A 15,272-nucleotide genomic window follows, 5' to 3' on the forward strand; every position below is an offset into this window, starting at 1 on the left:
CCAGACACTGAAAAGCTACCCTTGGTCACTCTCCGGTGCCCCCACTGGCCACCTCCATGGCTGGGGGTCAGTTTTGATCAATGCACCTCTCTGATGTATAACATTTGTGCAGCTGAACTGCTTTTCCTGCTTGTATGCGTTTCACTGCAGCACACAACTTTACGTGGCAGAGCGGAAGAGAGCTGTTTATTTTGTGGAGGATAAAACAGCGTCTTGCATGAATGGTTACGTTGGTCGATCACGTTTTGGGTCAAATTTTCTTAATCACAACCTGTCGATATTGGAAGGTCTCTCAGCATAAGTTAGCATGTAAACTCAGGAGTGCTGATCAGCATCCACTTCTGTATTATTCCGAGTTTGGCTGCCATGATGGTAAGCAGAATCCAGAAACTGTGCATTGAAAACATGTGGTTGGTTATTAATTGCTCTAGTAGACGATCCAAAAGCAGTGGCGAACCTATGGGGTGGCCAATGGTGGTCGTGGTCGCCGTACTGTCTCCGAACACCACACACTGACCATCAAGACAATTCAGGTAACCAACTTATTGCTAACCTATGAAAAATGTCTGGCTACGCCATTGCTCAAAGGTATTAGCAAAAGTTTTTAGAAAAAAAGGTTTATTGCGGGTTTGAATTACCTCACAACAGGCACACTAATCTCCATACAAAACCATGCAAAGCTGATACTCAACTTCCTGTCTGCCCGTGACGCCGCTGACTTAGAGAACACATTAATAGCAACACACATGAGCAGTTTTATTCATTCATTCATTTTCTACCTAGTGCTGGAGCCTATCCCAGCTGTCTTGGGGCGAGAGGCAAGGTACACCCCGGACTGGTCGCCAGCCAATCACAGGGCACATATAGACAAACAACCATTCACACTCACATTCATACCTATGGACAATTTGGAGTCGCCAATTAACCTAGCATGTTTTTGGAATGTGGGAGGAAGCCGGAGTACCCGGAGAAAACCCACGCATGCACGGGGAGAACATGCAAACTCCAGGGTGGAATTGAACCTTGGTCTCCGAGCTGTGAGGTCTGCGTGGTAACCACTGGACCGCCGTGCCGCCCCTTGAGCAGTTTTATGTATGTCTTAAATGGCTTATTTACTCTTGTTACATCGACCTAATCCGATACCGATACCACACAGAACGCAAGGTCAAGACTGAGGTTTCTGAGGTGTGGCAGACAAAGAAGGACGCCCTATTGGTCCCAAAAACAACACTTTGCATACGAATTTCCATATCTTCCGTTCATGTTGAGGTGGCTCATTTGGATTTGTTCAATCACTTGTCTCCATCATTTCAAAACAATCACAGTCACATCATCATCCCGCCAGTGTATTGTGTACTGTCTCCTGTTCGTTTTCGGACAAAGAGATGGCAATAAAGTGAGTCATTGCATTTTGATTACCGGGCATTAGGTGTTTACAGCAGCCATGTGGAAAATACCAAGGAGGATTTCACTAACTGTAAGTCTCATTTTACACTGGATGTTTATTTTTACAAGTAGCCGCCTGGTCTATCAAATGGAGTGTTTACCGGCCGACTTGATGATGCCCTCACAGATTTGTGATCAATCTCTATGCTTTTTTTTCAAGGCTAGTTTGTGTTGCTTTCCCAACGCCCCACTGGAGGATGTTGACACCTGGAGTGATTCCATGGATAAACTCCTCACTTGTAAAGGTGATTGGTACTTTATTCTAATCCGTCGCTCCTCTTGTACAGGTTAATATATTTGTACTTTCATGCTTGTACTTTCAGCCGGTCAGTTAGCTTTCCGGGAGTTCCTGCAGTCGGAGCACAGCGAGGAGAATATCCTGTTTTGGCTTGCATGTGAGGAGTATAAAAAGATTAAGACGGTCCCAGAGATGATCTCTTCTGCCAACAGGATCTACTCTGAGTATGTCCAAACAGAAGCGCCCAGACAGGTACCTGCAGCACCAAGAGGTCAGAGACTGATAAGATAGAAATACGACATCAGGGTAACCTAGTGGCTGATGCAAAGCTTTTTGTTTATCATTTCTTACATGTGGCGGTAGGGAGGATTTTTACTCTATTTATTAGTATATATAACAGTAGAATCATATGACTCATATGTTTCAATGAACTCTACATAGCATTACTTCCTGGTTGCTGCGGCACATGTATTTCTGTGGAAAAGAAGTATATAAAATGCACTTCTGCCACCTTATGGCGTGGCTAAATAATAAATAATAAATAATAAATAATAAATAATAAATAATAAATAATAAATGATAAATGATAAATGATAAATGATAAATAATAAATAATAAATAATAAATAATAAATAATAAATAATACATAATAAATAATACATAATACATAATACATAATACATAATACATAATACATAATACATAATAAATAATACATAATACATAATAAATAATAAATCTTTATTGTTATTGGGCTGCACGGCATTTGAGTGGTTAGCACGTAGACCTCACAGCTAGGAGACCCGAGTTCAATCCTACCCTCGGCCATCTACCCTGTGATTGGCTGGAGACCAGTCCAGGGTGTACCCCGCCTCTCGCCCGAAGACAGCTGGGATAGGCTCCAGCACCCCCCCTCCCGCGACCCTCATGAGGATAAGCGGTAGAAAATGAATGAATGAATGAATGAATGAATGAATGATAATTCTTTATTGTTATTGGGCTGCACGGCGGTCAAGTGGTTAGCGTGTAGACCTCACAGCTAGGAGACCAGAGTTCAATTCCACCCTCGGCTATCCCTGTGTGGAGTTTGCATGTTCTCCCCATGCATGCGTGGGTTTTCTCCGGGTACTCCGGTTTCCTCCCACATTCCAAAAACATGCTAGGTTAATTGGCGAATCCAAATTGTCCATAGGTATGAATGTGAGTGTGAATGGTTGTTTGTCTATATGTGTCCTGTGATTGGCTGGCCACCAGTCCAGGGTGTACCCCACCTCTCGCCTGAAGACAACTGGGATAGGCTCCAGCACCCCCCGCAACCCGCGTGAGGATAAGCGGTAGAAAATGAATGGATGAATTTATTGTTATTATTGTACTAGTATTGTACTTTTTCTGCATACATATTATAAGCATTATTGCAGAAATGTGTTAAAACAAGTCATTTGTTATGGTTACTAGTTACCTACCCCACAAAATATTTGAATTAATAATGTAACTACGCCTTTAAAAATGTAATTACTTCCCAGGGAAATAAACCATTGCTCTACTTTTTTGAAAAACTGTCAACAATGGCGACTGAAACAGCATTGAGGTCATTGACGTAAATATCGGTGCACCACATTTGACTGTAACAGTAACGGCGTACTCCCTACACTGGTTAATTCATTCAAGATACCCTCCCCTTCTCCAGAAGATCATAATGAAAGGTGAAAAAGAGCTGTTTTGATTCCAGATCAACATAGATTGTGGCACCAGGGAGAACATAACAAAGAACATCTCTCAGCCAACCCTGACATCGTTCGACACGGCACAGAAGCTCATCTACAGCCTGATGGCCAGAGATTGCTACCCACGCTTCCTCAAGTCTGACATCTATCAAGGCCTGCTGAGGAGAACTGACTCAAGGTGACTGTTTTTAAACCACGGGCGTGCAAAATCTCTCCAAATCTCTCATCTGCAGTAGTACTCAGTGGATATCCTGACTATCTGGTCTAAGTGAACAGAATGTAGATTTTCTCAACCTGTGTGGCAGTAGACAGTCCAAAACCATTTGCAACTTGTATTATACTTTTATCTTTTTAATTAAGTGAAGATAATAAAAGTCTTTAAAGACAGATTGTGCACTGAGATCTATTTTCTCCGCTCCACCTCACTAAAGAACGAATAGCCCACATGTTAAGTATTATTATCTAACTGAATAAAAATTTAAATATCCATTTATTTTATTTTGAAATAAATATGTGACTTTTGAAACTTTGAATTCAGTGTGTCTTATTAAAAAAAATGATTGAAGGTTTTCCTTGGTGTCCCGCTTTCACATATTGCTGAATAAAAAAGTGTTTTCCCATGTATTCATTTGTTTGTGACGGCCCGCCATGTATGCATTTGGACTGCCACAGATACAGTATATTCGTCACATTTATTTTTTATATAGATTTTGCCATTGCGCTCGCTCACATTCATTCATTCATTCATTCATTCATTCATTTTCTACCGCTTTTCCTCACGAGGGTTGCGGGGGTGCTGGAGCCTATCCCAGCTGTCTTTGGGCAAGAGGCAGGGTACACCCTGGACTGGTGGCCAGCCAATCACAGGGCACATATAGACAAACAACCACTCACATTCACATTCATACCTATGGACAATTTGGAGTCGCCAATTAACCTAGCATGTTTTTGGAATGTGGGAGGAAACCGGAGTACCCGGAAAAAACCCATGCATGCACGGGGAGAACATGCAAACTCCACACAGAGATGGCCGAGGGTGGAATTGAACCCTGGTCTCCTAGCTGTGAAGTCTGCACGCTAACCACTCACACTATAGTTTTAATTATCAATCACCGTTTTTCACACACGTTTCATGGTTGAATACGGCATATTATTCATCAACATTTATACATATTTAACTCATAACTCAATGGGCATTATCACCTCTTTTTGTCCAATATACGAGGAGATAATACACATTCAAATACTACATTGGTCACTAGGTGTCAGTAATTGTTCAGTGAGACAAGAATCAGACTTGATTGCGGGAACATCCACTAGGTTTGTGGGTATGCTGGAGCCTATCCCAGCTGACTTTGGGTAACAACCGAGGTACACCCTGGACTGGTCAATCACCAGCCAATCACAGTGCAAATATAAAGAAACAACCCTTCATATTCAACATTCATACCTATGGGCAGTTTAGAGTCACTAATTAAGGACGCGGGGCAGGAGGCGAACTGGCCTCAGCCCGAAGCGCCACATCAGGTGAAGACTTGCCCTCGGCTGAGTGTAGAGCCACCTCTGACTTGGGTGGAGATGTAGCAGGTGCTGAAGGTGACTTGAACTGTGTTGCTGGGGAAGACGCTGGGCCCATGAACCCAACTGATTGTGGTTGGAAACAGCTGGACACAGTTCCACTGGGGTAAAGAAGATGCATCTTGGCCAACATGGCTGCATAGTCAGGGGATCACATGTTCACCGGGTATTCCGGTTTCCTCCCACATTCCAAAAACATGTTAGGTTATAGAGCAGCTATTTACAATAACACACACAAAAGCTTTCTAGATCTTCCAGAATCTGCACCTTTTTCAAACGCTCCCAAGGACTTCTGGAACCGTAGGTTAATGTTTACGAAAAAGCATTAATAAAGAAACCTACTTCATATTCAATATTGTTATACACTTCCATTAGGGTGGTTAGCACGCAGACCTCACAGCTATGAGACCAGGGTTCAATTCCACCCTTGGCCATCTCTGTGTGGAGTTTGCATGTTCTCCCTGTGCATGCGTGGGTTTTCTCCGGGTACTCCGGTTTCCTCCCACATTCCAAAAACATGCTAGGTTAATTGGTGACTCCAAATTGTCCATAGGTATGAATGTGAGTGTGAATGGTTGTTTGTCTATATGTGCCCTGTGATTGGCTGACGACCAGTCCAGAGTGTACCCCACCTCTCTCCCGAAGTCAGCTGGGATAGGCTCCAGCTGGGATACCCCCACGACCCTAATGAGTATAAGCGGCATAGAAAACAATTGTATGGATGGATTTTAACCCCAGCAGGCTGTACAGTGTTCTAAAATAAGAGCGTAGGCCTGTACTGTGGAACTTGAGAGTATCAAAGTCATTATTTAATGTCAGTTTGTAAACAAAGAGGAAAAAGACATGTGACCTTTCTGATAAGATTACACCACATCAGAGTGAGCAGTTGGTTTTTGAAGACGTCATTCGAGTTCCTTCATGCAAATCTTAAAGTAGATTATTTTGTTATGTTCCCCGCAGTATACAAAATCTATGGAGCATTTTAAAAACAAGGTATAAAACATAAAAGATTATGATGTTCTTTAGTCGTGTGTGTGTGTTGTGACTGGAAAGTGTAAGAATACACAGCGTGCTTTCTCTGTAGAGTTGCAAAAACATTTTGTTCGACTCATTGAATGATTTGAAATGCGATAGCAGCTCCCCTACACAAGGTGCAGACACCACCACTTACTTCCTCTTAGCATTCAAGGATTCTTTTCAAGATAAAAATGACATTCCACGCTTGATGTGACGTAAAAGTAAAAGTAAAAGTAAAGATTAATGGCAGGAGGAAGTTTAAAAAAAAACAAACAATATATATCTCAGAGTCACAGCAATAGAGGAAGAGGAACACAGTAGGAGATAAGGTGTGTCACCACAGCAACGGACCAGCATGAATTTGGCACACTGACGTCTGTCAAATAAACACAAACACTGAGACAACAGCATAAACCCTTGAATGCGACACACTAAATACTAATGATTAAGGGGCTCTCTTTTAAGCACTGAGAGATTTGTGAAATGTTAGGCTGTAGTGGTGTTTTTGCAGCAACCGATCACAATTTTTTTGACAAAATCGATACAGTAATCCATCGTTTATCACGGTTAATGGGTTCCAGACCCGACTGCAATAAGCAAATTTCGGGTACTCCGGTTTCCTCCCACATTCCAAAAACATGCTAGGTTAATTGGCGACTCCAAATTGTCCATAGGTATGAATGTGAGTGTGAATGGTTGTTTGTCTATATGTGCCCTGTGATTGGCTGGCCACCAGTCCAGGGTGTACCCCGCCTCTCGCTCGAAGACAGCTGGGATAGGCTCCAGCACCCCCGCAACCCTTGTGAGGATAAGCAGTACAAAATCAATGAATGAATCCATAATTTATCATTATGATTAGGGTTGGGCATCAATTGAAACCCGTTCTGACATTCCGATTCTCCTGGAATCGTTCATTTTATTAACTTTAGTTTAGTTTAATGGTTTAGCGAACAAGTGGTTTAGTGGTTGGCCGTAGCGACATAACACCAAACAAGAAGCGTTTGTGTTCATCCATTTGAACCATGTACAGTGTAAGGAAATTTAGGAGGATGCACGGTTCACAGGATTCAAAAAATGCCTCGTTAATGACGCGCTACCCGGGACTAGTCGGACTTTTTCCAACCAATCAGGTCAGTTAAACAATAAATGACATCGATCAACTTTCAACTCGACAGTTGGATATATGGCTCCATAGCGGTACCGCTGTTGCTATTGTAGTTTCCATACATACTCAGGACAGCTTAAAAAAAAAAAAAAAGCGATATACTCTAAATCAAACTATCAACTTCCTCCACGCAGGTTAGTAGAAATTCACTAACATGGTTAAGTTAGACTTTGTCTATTCTGGAAATTGATTTTGTGTTTTTTGTAGTCTGCATGGACAAATGAGTAATGCACTCCACTGTGTCACTTGTGTTATGTCTGTGTTGTGCAAGTTCATAGTTCTCATGAACTCCTTCAAAGTTCAGTTCACACTGTATAAATATGAATAGTTCACGTTCATAGTTCAGTTTATTTATTTTATTTTTTTTAGGTGAAAAGTGAGAATGAAAGACTGACATTGTTTTGAAAAGAAAACTATGACATCCACCTAAAATGTTAATTAACTGTTCACAATGATGTATTCCCCTAATGGAAGTGTATAACAATATTGAATATGAAGTCGTTTTCTTTATTAATGCTTTTTTCGTAAACATGGACATACGGGAGCGTTTGAAAGAGGGGCAGATTCTGGAAGATCTAGAAAGCTTTTGTGCGTGTTATTGTATATAGCTGCTCTATAGGAGTCCACAACTCAATACAAAGCGCTGAAAATGAGTGTAATAGGGTCTAATAGTGTGTGCAATGCTTGGTGGGTAATGCAGTGTGAAGCTGCTGGTACAATGAGGGCAGTGACAACAACACGCTGTTGTAGCAGGAGTGTAAATAGTAAATATTTCTCATACAGGACCTAATATAGGACCTAAACAGTGGTTCTGATTCTTACATCATCTGAATGAGTTTACTTTAAGGTTTTTGTTATAAACAAATACTTTGAGTTCAGTTCAATGTTCTTACATAAATGAACGTGTTCCTTTGAACTAATTCAAGCACAGCACTGGTTAAGGTGCACGTTACAGACCGTCCCCTGCCTTTGATAATTTATCAGAAATAAACATGAGGAAAGCTAGATGGGTGTTTTTGGTTGACTCGCCTGAGGTCTGTGCCGGCAATGTGGGTTCACTTCCTCTGTCGGTCTGATTTGAGTGGGCGTCTGTCTCCATTTGCTCATTGTGATTTGACAGGCTGACGACCAGTCGAGTCTAAAGTCAGCGGGGGATAAGCTCCAGCTTGTCAGGATACATGGTATGTCTGTGAATCATTTCATTCATCCATGCTATAGTATTCTCGGGGCATTGAATCGATCACAACTGGACTGTTCAGGTCATCTTAGAACAGGGGTCTCAAACTCAATTTACCTGGGGGCCACTGCAGCTAGGGTCTGGGCAAGGCTGGGCCGCATCAGGTTTTCCAAAAAAAAAAAAAACGCATTTATTAAAAACAGAAAAATATACAAACTTTTTCAGTGCTTTGGTTCCGATTTTCTACAAAAAAAGCTCTGATAAACATTCCACTGTTCTCAAATATTAATTTTAATTTTTCTGCACAAAATAAAACAAAATCATGAATAAGGAAAATCAATCAATCAGTAATAAATAAATACAATATTAATAATAAAACGGCAAATAATAAAAACTTTAGAAACCATATATAGTTAGTGGGTAGACAAATTATTTTTTTCAGGTTAAAATTAACAAAGCATTATTAGAGCCCTGTAGGCATGACAAAACACGACTATAGTCACATTTATACTTTTTTTATTTACAACATATTGCGCAACTGCAGGGTTTTGAGACACATGCTAACTCGCAAACTAGAGCGCTAGCGACCTAAACGGTAGCCTTCAAGTTATTTCCTTTAAACTTGAATAGCCAAAAACATACCACTTCCACACGGATAGGGAGGATAACTATTAACGGTTACTTAACCTTTAACATGAACATTAATCAAACGTAATATTTTTTTCTGGGTACATGATACCATACAGCATCCATATCAAACTAACATTAAACTTTCATATCAAGGCGGGGGCCTCAAACTAGTGTCCTGCGGATCACATTTGGCCCGCGGGCCGCGTGTTTGAGACCCCTGTCTTAGAAGTTCTATGTTTTGCCGAGCAGGCTTCATCAGTTCATGTTCACTAACTAGATAGGACAGCTGTAGTCTGAGGGGATGGTGCAAGATCTATGGCCCAAAAACATATCTCTTTTTTGTCTTAGCAAAAAATGTGGCAAACATTTGCCTATCTGCTTTCCACTGTCGCATTTGCATCTCCAGACGAGACGTCCAACCATGTCAGCAGGTTTCAGTACATCTCGTCGTAGCTGCAGCCAGGCGCAGATTTGCGTCATGCTCAACTTCCTCTTTTATTCTGCGGTTAGCCCAAAATTACACTGTGACGCTTATTCAACACCTCTGCTTCTTATATATAAGCATCACTTGCTCCACGGAACAACGGAATACCACGTTGCTCTTCTTCTGAATACATGTACGCAAAAAAGTTGTGCATGTCAAGTTGAGTACCAACAAAGACACACTCCTTAGTATGGACACTGACAAGAACAAACCAGTAAGAGAAAGGTGAGTACTTTAAAGTGATCTTTTTATTAATATGTAACATGTTTCCATAAGTAATAAAATAAGGCCTGGTGGTTTGTGTGGACAGAAAAAGACACCTAAAGTTTCAACTGGAATGCAGATCATGTCAAGCATCCAGCACTGAAGGGTAGGTCCATAAAAACAAAGATGGTTAAAAATAAATATCTGTAGTGCCACATTAATGTGTCGTACAATTCCCACCATTTGAAGGCTTTGTTTTGAAGAATTGTCCCAGTGGTCACAGTCCCTGGAGAGACTTATATCATCAAAATGTAAGTAAATCCTTTAGTTCCAGTTCATCTGCAGACTATTAAATGTTTTGTTCCCTCTATGCACTTACTAACATGGACCTTTTTATTGGATTAGATGGAATAAAGATATTCCAGGCTTTCCTGAAGTCTGAGTTCAGTGACGAAAACATGGAGTTTTGGCTTGTGTGCGAGGAATACAAGAAAATCAGAACCCACTTCAGGATGACATCCAAAGCAAAGAAAATCTTCAAACATTACATTCAGGCCCAGGCACCAAGAGAGGTGCGCACACATGCAGCACCCAAGATGGAATGACAGTTGTTGGACGTGGAAGACAAGAGTACAAGTGGTAAAAACCTGCATGTGTGTCTTCCAGATTAATATTGATCACAAGACCAGGGAGCAGATCAGACACAGCCTTAAGGCAGGTTGCACAGGGTGCTTTGATGAGGCCCAGAGGATCGTCTACGGGCTTATGGAGAGGGATTCTTACCCCCGCTTCCTGAAGTCAGACATATACCGGACTTTTCTGGAATCTGTATCCAAATCCGTGACAATGTAAGGACTTTGTCTTTGGCCGTAGACTGTGAGCCTGTCTCCCTGAGGGAAGCTGAGCATCGGTACAGTGGAGTATGAGGCAAAAACATGCATACGTGGGTCCATGAACTCATTTTTGTAGTTTGGACCAGAACATAAGTAGGACTGGTGTGGTAATGCATATTGAAAGTACTGGTTTGGAACCAGATGGGATGATATACATAAATGTGATGTCAGTCAAATCAAAGACTAGAAGATTACACATAAACATACCAGATACTGCACATTCTAAACACTTTCAACCAAAGATGCAAGTCTATGTTACCGCCTTGATTGTACTTCACTGGTATGTACACTTATCTTTCACCTTCCAACATAAAGAGAAGCATTGCGCGGATAATTTATTGTTTGGAAAGACAATATTTCTTATCTTTTATTTTTCATTTACAAGCAATATTAGGAGTAACACCGTTATTGTTACTAATGCTGTTGTTGTTTTCTAGTTGTATGTAATCTAATTACGATTTCAAACGTTGCAACGTTATTATGTTTTATTATATTATATTAACGTGGCACGTTATTATGCACTGAAAACACTGTACAGTGGAACCTTGGTTAGCATCATTAAACTGTTCCATAACCAAAACAAACTGTAACCAAATCCATTTTTTCCCATAAAAATTCCATGAAGCCAAAACAGTTAGTTTTCGTTTTACAATAATAATCCAATATTTTTCTTACAATATTTGATGAGTTGGAACCAGCCGTGTTGTTTGGTCTAGAGCAGAGGTAGGGAACCTATGGCTCGGGAGCCAGGTAGGGCTCTTTTGATGACTGTATCTGGCTTTCAAGCATTTCTTACCACAATAAAAATGTATTTTTGCTAACATTTTAAAGTAAACATCACAGAAATGACTGTTAAAAATAATATTCAAAATCAACAACTTTCTTATGCATTTTAATTCGTCCATCTATATTCTGCTGCAATACGGCCAACCATATCTATCTTTCCTGATGATATTTTCCAGGTCAAACACCAAAACTTGATTATTACTGGGTAATGCTGTAGTCTACCTCGGTCATTGAGATGTCAAAAAAACATGTAAATGTAAACTTTCCTCCTTTAGTCAAATAGCTAAAGCTGCAGAACCAAGCCTTCTGATGAAGATGGCCAAAAGAATGAAATACGTCTACGGAGTACGGTGCAAAACTATGCAGCAGAAGTTGTATTAATGGCAACAGGTATTTGATTTATTATTAGACACTGCGCTGCTCACGAAAGTGTGCTGGCCACACCCCATTGGCGTGGGGTAGTGTGCCTGGTCTACGTAATTAGAGCCCATTATCTAAAACTGTTGGTCTTACATAAAAATGCACACATTTTATTGCATTCAATGTTTAAAAAAATGTATATGGCTCTCACAGATACACATTTTAAAATATCTGGCCTTCATGGCTCTCTTTGCCAAAAAGGTTCCCGACCCCTGGTCTAGAGACAGTGCCACTGAAGAAAAGACAAGAAACAGAACTGGAGGTAGCAGAGATGAGGATGCTGAGGTTCATATTGGGGGTGACCAGGATGGATAGGATCAGGAACGAGTACATTAGAGGGACATTACATGTTAGAGACCATGGAGATAAAGTCAGAGAGGCCAGACTGAGATGGTTGGGACATGTCCAGAGGAGAGATAGTGAATATATTGGTATATTATTGGAGGCGACTGATTTGCTGTGGTGACAGAGAAAGAAGAATGAAGATTTGATGAGTCGGTCCTAATCACCCACTCAGGGTAGATTCTTTTATTGAATCCCATCATCTTGTATAAGCTGTCCTAATTTAAGTAAGTCGGTGGCAAATGTGTATTTTTTTAAAATGTCAATAAAGCTTTTACTCTTCTGCCTTACCTATGTTTGTGTTCAGTCTTTGCTACGACTCCTACAATAAGCTAAATATTCTTTTAAGACATACGTATTCTTCATATGTAAAATCCAGTAACCCACAATAAGGAGAAAGAGGTCTCGTCAGAATCGGAAAATAAATGCGTGTATCAACAGACTGCATAAATGTTTGGAATTTGTATGACTCGTTGAGCATTTATCAAAGTCAAAGTCAGAGTCAAAAATATTTTACCAATCCGGCTGCACAGACATTGGTTTATAAAGATTAGTCATTTTTTGAAAAAATGTTCTAAATAGTAATTATGACCAAAAAGGAGCCTATTTGTAGCATTACAAGCATGAAAACAAAAGCTTATCTGTGTGTGTGTGAGACGGATACGAGGAGGAAGTGTGAAGGCCCACATCCGTGTTTGGTATCACTTCTCATCCTTGTGGCTGCACACAGACTGACAGGCAATTCACAACGTCAGTATGCAAGGAAGCCCTAACTAAAAACTCCCTAATGTTACTAGTGATAATGAAGTGAGATCTGATATGTCACACCATATAACATTTCTCAACATACTACATAAAACAGCTGGGGATCAAATAATCACTACCCCTATTGTACAGCATACACAGGGCTCTAATTTCGGGGTGCAGCGCACCAGGGGAGGAGTGCACGTTTTCATCTTGGCGCAGTGACAATTTTGTGACATAACAGCCCGCCAAAGGTGCTGAGAAAGCTTGCCAGCTCCGACCTGGTCTATTCAGGGCGCAGGCGAAGCGCAGCCTGCATAATGGTAAATTGGCTGACAGGCGCACAGTGTACACACGTCACCAAATCCTCACAGGCAGATTTTTGTGTCATTTTGTGTCTTTGCCACTTGCGCCAGTAGGTGGGTTGGAGGCGTGGGTGCACTGCGCTGCGCCAGACTGCGCTGCTCAACCCGTTGGAGCTGCATAAGCGTGTAGGTTTGGATTTTTTTTGTTGTGTTGTATAATATTTAAATTATTTGGATGATAAACAACTTTTTTCTTTCATGCAACTGTACTGCATATACAATACTTTTCTGAGTTTGGCATCAAGCTGAGTTGAATGTAGCATTCATAGAGTGAGCAAAGTTTTCACGTGAAGTGATGGAAATGTTCTGGTTTTCATATGTTTTTCTATTGGGCCTCGGTATTAGGGCACTCTGCTGCATGTGACGTAATCCCTGAGAGGCTACTGAGCGGGTGGCTTTATGAATTAGTGTTGCCAAAGAAGTAGCAAAAGATATGTACAGAGTTAATCCTCTGACGCTTGCTGAGTTGAAGTCTCATAAAAATTGGGGACGTCGAATTGCTGTCTAAAGTTGTTGCAACTTTAGACAGCATATTTTTCCCAAACTTAACAAGCATCTGTTCTCAAATTCCTGTGTCATTCTCTTTTTGGAATCATTTTTTTTTGTTGGTTTTTGAACCTTCCTTTGGAATTTGTGTCTTTGATTATAGATTACATAGTATATACTGTATTATATATTATATAGATTGCATTATTTTGTAATATAACAATTTTGTATCCATACAGAGCAGGTATATTTTAAATGTATTGAAATTATAAGGCATAGTACTGTATCATTTGAGCATCGCAAATGATGTCCTGGTTTTCAATAATGAAAATGTGGTCACCCTCAGCATACACAAAAGACCACAAAAGGTCAATCAATCATTCAGGTGTCTGTATTTGAACCTGCAGTATACTGGAGTTATGTAACGTATTCAAAATAGCTAATGCGACAACAGCGGTTACGGTTATGCTGACCAAATAGGTTTTATGCAAAATAAACATTGCTTGACAAACAGCGACTTATACAAAACATTATTCTTTTGTGAATCGCATACATTACCAATACCAACCCATTTTAGCTGAAGTGCAAAGGGGTCGCTAATGTCAAATGCTTCAAAAGTGGTAAATTTCCTGGTGTAATACACCTCAAAAGTCAAAAACAAAACTTTAATTCAAACCCCACGTGCAGGACTTTGCATAAGACATAAAAATAATCAAGTGCATTATGCTTTATTATTTTTGTAATGTAACACCAGAAGAGCACCAGTAACGGCAGAGGGGAGAAGTGTGATGATTACCAAATACATTTGAGCATCCATTCATCAATTTTCTTCCACTTATCCAGGTTTAGGGGCTAAAGCGTAAGCCGAGAAGCCCAGACTTGCCTCACACGGTGATAATTTGATCCAGCGCACTACTGTGCGCAGCCAATTTGGTAGACTGGACTGCTTCAAGATGGGCGTGGCGGCGCACCATCTGAGTAGTCTGTCTTGCCCTGTGTGGGTTCCCAGGTGACCGTTTGTCTGTGTTCCCTGTCTGGGCTTTGGTTTCCGTTTTGAACACTCTTGTTTTGTATTGGACTTCCTGTTTTCCCGTGTCTGCCTTGGTTGTCCTTATCTCCCACACCTGTCCCTAATTTGTCCAGTCTATTTAGTTCAGGTGTGTGCTTGTCCCCGTGTGGGACCATTATCGTTTGCAGGCGAAGCGCAGTTGAAGCGGAGTCGAAGCGCAGTCAAAGCGCAGTCGAGGTGCAGTCGAAGCGCAGCCTGCGCAGTGGTAAATTGTCTGACAGGTGAAATCAACATTTTTTAACTGAAAACTAATAAGCACAATAAAGAAAATAATGACATCGAAACAGGATGACTTTTAGCTTTATTAATGTACATGCAAGGAATGAGATGGCGAGTGGGGCATAATGTTTCTACAGTTCATCAACACAGAAACACAACTACTTTTGACGCACTTGTATGTTGGTGTCTCCTCTAAGGATGCATGTAAACAGAGGTAAAAATAGCATGACACACACAGGGAAAAAAGGCCTGTGGCTCAGAGAGAAGCGTGATATCTTGACATCA

The 15,272-nt window shown here is 40.8% G+C and overlaps 2 protein-coding genes across 5 annotated transcripts; both read left to right on the forward strand.

The window, feature by feature from the left end:
• Window positions 1-1,319: 1,319 nt before the first annotated feature.
• Window positions 1,320-3,920, forward strand: rgs1 (regulator of G protein signaling 1). 2 transcript variants are annotated; one of them, XM_058067645.2, is made up of 4 exons: window positions 1,320-1,477; window positions 1,607-1,691; window positions 1,770-1,936; window positions 3,414-3,920. In XM_058067645.2, the coding sequence occupies exons 1-4, from the start codon at window positions 1,445-1,447 to the stop codon at window positions 3,588-3,590; spliced, it is 462 nt and encodes a 153-aa protein (XP_057923628.2). In that variant the 5' UTR covers window positions 1,320-1,444; the 3' UTR covers window positions 3,591-3,920. The 2 variants fall into 2 exon arrangements, with proteins under 2 accessions (XP_057923628.2, XP_078647110.1); XM_078790984.1 differs by lacking the exon at window positions 1,320-1,477 and having other exon boundaries at window positions 1,514-1,691.
• Window positions 3,921-8,198: 4,278 nt separating this feature from the next.
• Window positions 8,199-12,394, forward strand: LOC131125584 (regulator of G-protein signaling 13-like). 3 transcript variants are annotated; one of them, XM_078791443.1, is made up of 6 exons: window positions 8,199-8,349; window positions 9,538-9,684; window positions 9,770-9,829; window positions 9,913-9,974; window positions 10,069-10,235; window positions 10,330-12,394. In XM_078791443.1, exons 2-6 carry the CDS (start codon window positions 9,650-9,652, stop codon window positions 10,513-10,515), a joined length of 510 nt encoding a protein of 169 aa, XP_078647569.1. In that variant the 5' UTR covers window positions 8,199-8,349; window positions 9,538-9,649; the 3' UTR covers window positions 10,516-12,394. The 3 variants fall into 3 exon arrangements, with proteins under 3 accessions (XP_078647569.1, XP_078647571.1, XP_078647570.1); XM_078791445.1 differs by having other exon boundaries at window positions 8,236-8,349; window positions 9,382-9,684; XM_078791444.1 differs by lacking the exon at window positions 8,199-8,349 and having other exon boundaries at window positions 9,167-9,684.
• Window positions 12,395-15,272: the final 2,878 nt, after the last annotated feature.

The sequence above is a fragment of the Doryrhamphus excisus genome, linkage group LG6 (genome assembly GCF_037039965.1).
Source record: "Doryrhamphus excisus strain RoL-2023G ecotype Guam linkage group LG6, RoL_Dexc_Guam_v1.1, whole genome shotgun sequence".
Lineage (NCBI taxonomy): Eukaryota > Metazoa > Chordata > Actinopteri > Syngnathiformes > Syngnathidae > Doryrhamphus > Doryrhamphus excisus.

What these genes read in the sequence shown, in the direction of transcription:
- rgs1 (XM_078790984.1), top strand. Translation starts at nt 1,535, where the DNA reads ATGGAGTGTTTACCGGCCGACTTGATGATGCCCTCACAGATTTGTGAT. An exon ending in TAAACTCCTCACTTGTAAAG is followed by an intron (nt 1,692 to 1,769) that starts GTGATTGGTACT and finishes TTGTACTTTCAG; the next exon opens with CCGGTCAGTTAGCTTTCCGG. An exon ending in AAACAGAAGCGCCCAGACAG is followed by an intron (nt 1,937 to 3,413) that starts GTACCTGCAGCA and finishes TTTTGATTCCAG; the next exon opens with ATCAACATAGATTGTGGCAC.
- LOC131125584 (XM_078791443.1), top strand. Translation starts at nt 9,650, where the DNA reads ATGGACACTGACAAGAACAAACCAGTAAGAGAAAG. An exon ending in AACAAACCAGTAAGAGAAAG is followed by an intron (nt 9,685 to 9,769) that starts GTGAGTACTTTA and finishes TTGTGTGGACAG; the next exon opens with AAAAAGACACCTAAAGTTTC. An exon ending in GAGACTTATATCATCAAAAT is followed by an intron (nt 9,975 to 10,068) that starts GTAAGTAAATCC and finishes TTATTGGATTAG; the next exon opens with ATGGAATAAAGATATTCCAG.